The sequence below is a fragment of the Haliotis rubra genome, unplaced genomic scaffold, assembly GCF_003918875.1.
Source record: "Haliotis rubra isolate DU_JTF1 unplaced genomic scaffold, ASM391887v1 Scf145, whole genome shotgun sequence".
In the NCBI taxonomy this organism is placed as follows: domain Eukaryota; kingdom Metazoa; phylum Mollusca; class Gastropoda; order Lepetellida; family Haliotidae; genus Haliotis; species Haliotis rubra.
This window is the reverse complement of record NW_025765392.1, coordinates 208,159-218,496: the sequence shown is the minus strand read 5'-3', so window position 1 is coordinate 218,496 and position 10,338 is coordinate 208,159. Positions and strand designations below refer to the sequence as shown.

Genomic DNA, 10,338 nt, shown 5'->3' with positions numbered 1-10,338 from the left:
TTGCTGAGTGCGGCGTAAAACTAAACTCACTCGCTCACTCACTCACTCCACTCACTCACTCATCCATAAAGACTGCCAGGTGAATGGGGCAATGTCAGTCGAGGTTGCTGTTCAGTTCAAGTGCTTGGCGAGGTCTGTCAACATCAACCCACAGTCCACCGTGGTGCGCCTGGTATGTTGCTGACTGTGGCGTGAAATGACATTCGCTCGCGTACGATACTTCCCAGTGAGCTGAGAATGACAATCGAGTACACATAATGCATAGACCGTGGTAATACTGTAGCGCTCTGAGATTGCTTCAGTGTGTGAATTATAGATATGCACATTATCATAAATATCATTATCACTAACCCATAGTCCGTCATGCTGCGCCTGGAGCGTTGGGGATAAGCTAGTGGTTAAAGCGTTCGCTCGTCACGCCCAATACCCGTGTTCGATTCCCCATTGGGTACAATGTATAAAGTCCATTTTTGGTGTCCCCCGCCGTCATACCGCTGGAATACTGCTAAAAGCGACGTAAAACCATACTCACTCACTCATTCACTCACTCACTCACACCAGGTGACGTTGATGACGTTAAGCATTCTCATGTACTATCGACATCATTACAAAGCTAGGAGGCATTTCGCTGAACATTAACTGAAAAAAGGTGTTGCAAGATCAAACTTTTGACTACATGCTTATTCGACAAGTGCCCGTCCTGTTCACATGTTGAATATCTGGGTCGCGTCCTCCAGATGTTGAGACTGTCATAATATTTATGATCTAAGTTGACTAATGGTAGTAATAAAAATGTCGTGTTGGCTACAAGAGGTTTAGCTATATTGTGTTTACATAGACGGGACATTGAGTGTGATATCCGGTAGGGATTCGTGCTAGTTACGGGAAAGGGATACCGTGACATGCATTTTGAAATTACATGCAATATGTAATACAATGTTTCCGTGTTCCGACTGTATTATAACATTGTGAACCTATATCAACACTGTGTATGTGCATTCAAACAAACCCGTTTTAGCAATTCCTCTATACACATTCCGACATCCCTCATTCCGACCCAACATGCCCCATCCAACATCCCACATTCCTCTATACACATTCAAACACACCTCATTCAGCACCCTATATACCCTATCCAACATCCGTAAAAAGCATTAGTCAGGTGATCAGAGAGTGCAAATGATGTAGATATGCTCGTAATTTCAGTCATTGATTTCTGTGTTCCAGATGTTTTACAGATGGTTGTAGAAGGGCGGCACTAAACATCAAACAAACATTCACACTGATACAACTTACTATCGCAATACATGGGTACATTTTTTAAGCCAGTTTCAGTTGTGCCCCACAGGGAAGCTGCTGGAATATTGCTAAACGTGGCATAAAACCATTTTCTGAATTTGTATTTACGTTATAATGAGACAGGAAAAGCAGTATCCTGGTATTTTACTTTTTACCAGTTCTGACTGCGATGTCAACCATAAAGTAGGAAATCATGAAGCACAATAAATAACATCAACCGTCAGTCGAGGATAACAGCTCGTGTGCGGACAACACAATCTTTATGTTAATGTTTCTAATGACATAGTTTGGACCTGTACAGTTTCAGTCATGAATGACTGCCTACAAGTAATGGACAATGCAACCTTAATTATAGGATTTATTTTATACCAAGACGTGTGCCCAAGGCCAGCAGGTGTCATTGTACACTCAGCCATTCGGCTCCATTCACTGCTACAGATCGCATGATAGGCCTTCATTGTGATAGTCAATGACAAACATGGAGTTAGGTTGTAGAAAGTAGGGATTTGTTGGGACAAATAATATATTACCTTTGCTTCACTCTCAGTATGAACTCGGTTGACATGTTTGATAATATAAGACCATTGTACTTTTCCTGTCCGTGGACCCTAACACCTCAGGCTTAGTCTTGTTCTGGCTCATTTTCCTGCTTAAATATAATTGACAGAGTGATAACTGAAACGAGTGGGTCTAACCCATCTGCGTCAAGACAACACTATCAATGCTATAAATATGACATTGAATAGACTGAATGCCGTTTAGAAAGTGGTCGCATGAGACATACGCTATATTTGGGATTTCTCTTTCTCAGTAGTACAAATTGTAGTAGTTTGAGGGGCTGAGTCCCTTCCGGGATTCGAACCCACATGTCACATTTGATCGTTTTCACGTCAAGACCGATGGATTCGAACCATGCACATCCGACACAGGTTACATCCACAAATCATTACAGCCTGTACTATACTTGCTATCAGTGGTGTATCTGTGAGAACAGTTCAACGTCTACGACGTCTACGCCACTACACCATCCGTGCAAGGCGCCAACACCGACGGCCAATTCAGACGCAGGAGTGAGTGAGTTTAGTTTTACGTCGATATTAGCAATATTCCAACAATATCACGTCGGGCGACACCAGAAATGGGCTTCACATATTTTAACAATGTGGGGAATCGACCCGGGTTTTAAAGCGAAGGCTTTAACCACTAGGCTACCCCACTACCAACCAGACGCCAGAACATCGTCGACGCAGCCAACATTTATGAGTGTAGAAGAGTTCTCTTCACGATGAGTCACGTTTCTTCAGGCGTATAGGTGAATTTTTACATCACGTACTGACCGTGTGTCCGTGTTATGGCTCATTTTCAAACTCCGGGCGCGTTGTTCTGTTGGACTGTGGATCGTTGCCATACCTTGAAATTTGTCTTTCCACGTAAGAACATTTCATCAAGTAAAAAATTAACACTGAATCGATTGTAGTGTGTCTCAATAACTTTTGCCTTTGAGAAGATTAATAGATATGCTACGTGATATTTTTGGGGTGGTAATATGTGATAAATGTAATATATATTCCGTGATAACGGAATTGTGTAACTTTTCCCAACCTCTTTCTAACTAAAGACCACCTGAACCATTCTCTTTAGACGTTCTAAATTGCTCATAACTGTGGACAGCAGAATTGAATCGAATGGATGTTTAGCCATGCAGAATCACCACAAACAGTACAGCATACCCTTTTAATAATATTATCATTACATTTCCTCTTTAAGGCAAGTTCTCAGTACCTATTGCCAGCTTACAGGTATGTCAACATACATTCTAATTGTCCTCTTGACGTCCGTTATAATCGCGATATCAAATGACATTGTTCCCATTATCTCTTCTTAAGCTGAGTATATGTATATTTGTCTTTCATCTCAATGTTATGCAGACATAGAGTATTCTGAAAAGCCTGAAACAACAGATCCATGGGGTATATTGGTATATCTATATGTCGTTTGAAAACAAGTTCAAGGATACCATCAGGTTCAACAATGTCCTGTCACAAGCATCATGACAGCCTGTAGATAATCGAGTCTGGACCCGACACCCTCCGAGTATACTGAATCATAGTTTGAAAACTATTTCAAGGGTGATTACACAATGCCATTTTAGAAAGTGGTCAAATGTAACATATGTTATATCTGGGATTACACTTTCTTTGTATTGTTCAAATTCTAGTACTTTTTGGGTTGAGTCCCTTCCGGGATTTGAACCCGCACCCTCAGAGTCAGGCACCTAATCGCCAGCACACAAGGCCAGCTTCCTAACCCGCTCAGACACCGCGACTTCCACAAAAATGGAAGTCAGACAACTAGTAGTCCAGACTGCGGACTTTGTGTACCCCTCTGATAAGTGTAAATTGGCACTGCTCCCACGGCCGAACACAATGCCATTTGAGAAGGTTGTCAAATCTAACAAGGATTACGCCTCGATCAACAATGTCCCACAATACGGCAGAATGTAAATAATCGAGTCTGGACCCGATACCCACAAAGTATACCATGTTTCCAAATTCAATGAGTTGTAAAACCTTGTTTTAAAGATCATTTAAACCTGTAGATACTTATGCATATCCAATAAGCTCTAATTTATGACGTACAATACAAACTATTATAACAGTAACTGATCATAATATGGTTGATCCACATGCATTAACAGATAACGTATACCTCCATGGTAACACTTTTATACATAATAGCATGATAATATACTGAGGAGCAAACAAACTATACCTCTCGGTTGATTACTGAGCGATATTCTATTTATTAAATACATTAACTGTACTGGCAGTCTCACTCATACTTTTACGTGGTTTTACGTGGTTTTATCTTTTGATTCAAATGTAGTTAAAACATAGAAACGGAACAATTCGGTAATATGCAACTCATGATGGGTCTTTTTAGCTGTGAAAATATATCTGTTTTTTTTCGGCACAAACTTATATTTCAAATATGGTAAGGTCATCAAACTTCATTTATTTCTCAGGTCTTCAGTGAATATTGTATTTTAACACATAATGTAATTACCCAGCCACCGATTATTTATACAAACTGTTGCAGGATGGTTTATAGGGTATAATCAAATTTTACAGCAATTCTTTTAATTTTCAATTATACAGAAATTGTTTTTTGTTTCTCCTCATTTAGTGTTTACAAGGCGAATCCATCACTGGGTCTAAGTAAACTGAAAGTACATGTTATATTTCTCAGTTGGGGTACCATCAGAAAGTACTGATGATCACCCACTCTCAACACATTTCAGGTATCCAGTCATGGCCAGAAATGTATATTGGCGTATTGACCAAGGTTAAGTACAGTTTCTTCTATGAGGTAACGATGTCAGTGCATGTTCTCCGTTATCTTAGAATGTTGACCAAATGGGCAAACATATACGTCCTATGTTGAACACAATTCCGCAAGTAATCATAACAATATAATCGGGTCTATACCTTCAGTGAGTTGGGCTCCATTCACTGAGTTCAATTTTAGTCTAACTACCAACTTCAATAGACCCTTTGCTTGGGCATATTTCAGCTTGTGACAGTCTCTTCTTTTGTAGGTCGTTTATCGTTTCCATCTTTGTATGGAAAAATACCCCTTGACAAGTGCTCCCTAACAAAGCATGGCATTAGGTTTCACAAATAAAGATTAGATATATACAAACCAACCAGTAAACGTTTTTGGACATATTTAATATCTTGATACATTTAAAGTATGTATGACTATGTAACATGGAATGTCATGGAAACAGAGGTACAGGATAGAATAAATTTCATATTGTCTGATCACGATGGGCAGTAATGCGGAAGATCAGACACCGCGACACATGGTGATTGACGCAGCTCTTCAACTGCCACTGGTTTGGGAATGTCTGTGTTTCGACATTCATTTTCAAGATAAAGAGATAACTTAAATAAGGAGTCATCATTTGTTGTCAGTAAACATATGAATAGTATGGTGTTTATAATACAACAAGGGCAAATATTGAAAGAGAGAATTAATATTTAAAGTCACATCAACAGTATTTCAGGCACATCGTGTCTAAACATGTTAAACATTAAAAATACATTTCACACTAAAACGTGTCGTCCGTTGTTTCTTAAAACAAGACATCTAGCTTGATTTTAAGTTTAAATAAGCTGAATATACAAATAGAACATGATATTATGAAAGTGTTTCAACAGAAATTGCATATATCTGAATCGGTACAAGGGTGGTTCCCTGGGTATTTTGCGCTGGCGTGTCATTGACTCCTGACAAGGCCTCCGCTACTGGGCGACACGCCTTAAATATTTACTGTAGAAAAATAACAAGAACGGGTGGTTAGAAGTTTTTTTGTATTTTTCGCTCTCGTGGTGCCACACCCGATATTAAGGCACTTCTGTTCAATTCTTGTGGTATGTCATATGCTAGTGTGCTCAAATACTGGACAGTCAGCCCCTATGTGATAAACGTGTTTACAGAACTGTAAATAAGCCTTTTGGTTTTTTGTCCGTTTGCAACTGTTACATGTATTGAATGATTGTTCTTTAATATAAAATGTTAAAAGATACCATTGTTGTGGCTGTGCCTTTTGCGAAAAGGCACATGGTTTTCCATTTCCAGTAGATAGCATGCCAGTGTAGTGATTTGTAATAACCTGGGTAGCATCACGCAGAAATGGTCACACCATGACTGTTGTTATTCTGTTTAAGAGTGATGGCGATTGCATTACCATAATCATGCTGTGAAAGCGATATGGATGTTACGTTGAAATGATTTATGATATTAACAAATTAACATAATGAATATATGCTTTTTTTAGCATTATCCCATTCAGCCCTGACATTGTTAAAAACATGGTTGAATTTATTAGTTATGTGGTTCAATTGGTTTTAGATCTATTCATTACATTCATGCATGTCAGCACAATCGAGTGACCAAATATCAGAACAAGTGACAGACCCCACCACTGGACATGGATAAAGCGGATCAAAAGCACTATTTTCTAGTTATTATACAGTTTTATTTCCCAGCAATCAACAAAAGGGTCCAATCATCGAAATATGCGTCATGAAATTAGCTAAATTATAGATGCTGAGGATATTCAATTAATCTGGTCGTTTAGTTCCGTGTTTTTATGTACCGTTTCGTGTCAATAGCGAGCTGACACGAAATATCAAAGCACATATCGGTGTTGAAAATGGGGTGTATGTAGTTGTTTACATTTCGCCCAAACCCTCTCTGCTCAAATAACACTTTCTGCTCTAAAAGTCACTATGAACCTTATTCTTATGGCGTATACTATACTATAGTATCGATGAACATGCTAAAAATACATTCTAACCACCCGTTCTTGGAATTTTCGACAGTAAATCTATAGGGTGTCGCCCAGTAGTGGATGCCGCCAATGGGTTGCCCTTGATCGCGCCAACACAGCATACCCAGGGAACCAGGCTAAATCGGTTATAACACAATTTAGACTGTATGTCAACTTTCACATCTGGATACATCGACCTTTCATGGACTGCTTGCCTAAATACATATAGTAAGACAGGTTGGGTGAAGTTATGAAATGAAATGAAATGTAAATGAAGTTTAAAGATATGTATGTAATATTGAAACAGTTGCCTACTGAGAGATACCAATAGAATGGAAAGAATGATACACTAAGTGAAGCCATTAACAATAGTTCATCCAGAGACGCTAAGAACTCAACATGTGTCATCCCTGTTGAGCTTCTCTCTACTATAGGCTGTTGAGGCTGTTCTCACCTCTACAACTTGTAAACTGCAAATATTCCATTAAATAGGTCCCCAGATATCATTGAATGATGTTTGGTGTCAGGGAGATTTCCAAGGCAGCCGTTAGATTTTCAAAAGACAGGAAATATAAAGGAAAAGATGATGGATACAACGAAGGAGGAAGAGTAGTTCATCTCCCTGGCAAACATCATGACCTTTCAAAGCTTGGTCTCTCCTAAAAACACTGAATGACAAGAATTTGACTGTGCTTCGTCATGTAGTTCTAAAACCACGAAACTATAATGTAAACTATTGCATTTATCAGCAGAACATAAACAAGTCATATACATATATATAATGAATTACAAAAACATGAATGTGTCATGTTGAAACCGTGATCAATCACTCAGAATGTGTTACAGAATCTGACAAGATGGATGTATATATATATGTGTGTGTGTGTGTGTGTGTGTGTGTGTGTGTGTGTGTGTGTCATGTATGTATGTCAGTGTGTATGTATATATATATATTTCTTCAGTGGTACGTTATGACACTGCTAAAATGATTCGTTACTGTTAAAAACCTTAACAACGGTGTACACAATGAGTCAGTAATTGAACTCCTCAATACGATCAATATAACCTCACTTCAGAGGTGAATTTCATCCTAAGGCAGAATACATTACAAAATGACATGTTGGGCATCGTGTCATCTGTTCACTGGCTGAATATAGTAATGGCTATGTGTGTTGCTGCCATCCCAATGTCTTAATTTCATCCCTTTAGATTCCAGCAGTTTTTCTTAGATCCTTCCACAGAGTCCCGTCCCCGTCCTGGTAATCCTCTACACGTAATATGCACTCCTCTTCCACCACATTCAGCAGACGCTCAGGTAGGTCTTCCACCTGCACGGGGCCCACAAGTAACACAATGATCCGGTTAGGAATCAGATCTGTTACCGAGTAAAGTGCTGCATCAATGGTAAAGTGTGACCACTGAGAACAATCTTGAAGGAAGTCATCTGAAATCACCAGAACAGACTTCCAGCTGTTAGTGATACCGCAAATAATACCGTCGGCGATAGGAACACCTGGAAGAACATCACGATCCTTCAGAAACAGACGAGCCGGGTGATTACACTGTTCAAGTCCTGGTCGTACTTTCCGATAGATAAAAGGAACATCAGCCGCACAATACGCGACAAAGAATGTGAAATCAAACTCTTTTGGTGTCAGGTATTGAACGCCAAATCCCAATAGTCTCATTGCAATGTTGCGGTATCTAGTTGAATTCTTGGAGACAATGTATGTCATGATTATGGATGTGACAAACATTGTCATGAATGTGATCGTGAGACTTAGACTCAATTTGCCTGTACAGTAGCGATGAATACTTCTATAATTCCTAGCCACATCTACAGTTCCCGTGGTCGTGCCATTGTCCTGTATACAAGGGAAGTTTCGGTCTGATTCGTCTATCACTGTTGTGTCCATCAACCACAAGATGAAGTCCAAATTTTCACAACCACAAGAAAATATATTTCCTTGGACCTTGATCTTCATCTTGCTATTCCGTCCAGCAGCCACATCGAGTTTAGATCTAGCATCCTTACTTAGTTCTCCTATTAAGTTAAAAGACATATCCAGAAGAATAAGACTAGTGTAATTGACAAACACTATGGGGATAGTATCAAAAACATTGTGAGACAGATTCAGTTCAATTAATTTTCCTGGATTTGGTATAATTGGGAAGTTTCTGAGGCCATTTGATGACACGTCTAAATTCTGGATTTCTTCCAGTTCCTTAAACATATCAGTCTTTGTAAATGTGTAGTTAGCATTTTGTAAGTTGCAGTTTCTAATAGAAAGCTTTTTAACATTCGAGAAAGCTTGGAAAAAGTCATAGCTTATGGCACCAAAGTCGTTCCCTGAAACATCAACGTTATACACATGTTCCAAACCATATACGCGTTTGACAGATGCTTTGTTATAACCAAATAGAAAGGTCTTCAAGTTGTCCGTATTGTAAAAAGTTACATCAAAATCAACGTCTTCAGCACCAGCAAGTAACCCTGTTGCATCAAAATATACAATATTTTCTGGTAGTGCTAACGCTATTGCAGATGTTAACATGGTTTGGCTTGGTACGTCATATACCTGTCGCTGATAGCTGACATCAAGATACTTCAAACGTGAAAATACCTTCAAATGTACGAAAAGGCGAACGTCCCCAACTAGGCAGTTTTCAGATATATCAAGCACTTCAATGCATCCCCTGAAAGGATTTTTATTGATAGAGCCAGCTTCAATCATGTATATTCCATTATGTCGCAATGATAATACTGATAAACATATTTGTGCCAAATACCTTGTGCTCTTTGAGGTAAGTACACGTTCATCAATGTCAGCCTTATGCTGTAATGGAGAGGTACGTGACCCATTGCGCCAGATTCGACTCATGTTTCTGCCTACAAAGGGAAACAGGAGGTGTAAACTCTTCTGAATTCCTATCCCATTATAACACAGTTCCAAATGTTTCAAAAACATTAGTGGCTTCAAAACACCAGTTTCACAGTGTGCTATATTGCAGTGGTTCAAAATCAAACTTTCTACTTTGGTTTCATTTAAACTCTGGAATGATTTATTTGTAAGTTTTTCTACTGAACAGTCTCCACCATAGACAAATCTTGAGTCCATTTGAAGAACCTTTAAAGTTGAGAGTTTGGAGAATCCGGAACCGAAGACAGGCTCTGGAATTGAGTCTAAATATAGACTATGAAGGTTTGTAAGAGGAGGAAACACCCGATCCGGATATGATGTCATACTATTCTTTTCAAGATTTAATGTATGCAATTTATTAAGGTCTTTGAAAATATCCTCAGGGAAAGATTCATCGCCAAGTTTGTTCTTGGCAAACGGCAACACTGTCAGATTAAACAAGCCCCTGAAGACACCAGTGTCCATTTTTGAGAGTAAGTTTGAATTAAGATTCAGATAAGTGAGATTTGAGAACTTCTGAAATACACCACTGCTCAAACTGGTTAGACCATTTTCACTCATGTCAAGTGCGGTTATATTACATGGAAGATCATTTGGAAGGTGTTCCAATTGTCTCCCTTTGCAATCAGCAAACAAACCATATCGTTGGTCTGTGTGCAGGCTACAAACAGGTTTCTTCCCTTGGCAATAGCCCAGAGTCAGTAGGACCAACCCATCCTTCAGCATGATGACCTGGAAGAGAAGTTTGATATAGTTAAAGGAGAATACTAGACAATTGTA

The 10,338-nt window shown here is 39.1% G+C and overlaps 1 protein-coding gene across 1 annotated transcript; it reads right to left on the bottom strand.

Moving 5' to 3' along the window:
- Positions 1 to 7,104: 7,104 nt before the first annotated feature.
- On the bottom strand, positions 7,105 to 9,605 carry LOC124269430 (toll-like receptor 8). The gene is made up of 2 exons (XM_046704434.1): positions 9,428 to 9,605; positions 7,105 to 8,987 (listed from the first exon to the last, which is right to left on the bottom strand). Exons 1-2 carry the CDS (start codon positions 9,498 to 9,500, stop codon positions 7,843 to 7,845), a joined length of 1,218 nt encoding a protein of 405 aa, XP_046560390.1. The 5' UTR covers positions 9,501 to 9,605; the 3' UTR covers positions 7,105 to 7,842.
- Between the last annotated feature and the right edge of the window lie 733 nt (positions 9,606 to 10,338).

Excerpts from the sequence above, each read along its gene's own strand:
- LOC124269430 (XM_046704434.1), bottom strand. The coding sequence starts at position 9,500 with ATGGGTCACGTACCTCTCCATTACAGCATAAGGCTGACATTGATGAAC. Across the intron at positions 8,988-9,427 it reads CTTACCTCAAAGAGCACAAG|GGAACGACTTTGGTGCCATA; the intron begins GTATTTGGCACA and ends TTGATGTTTCAG.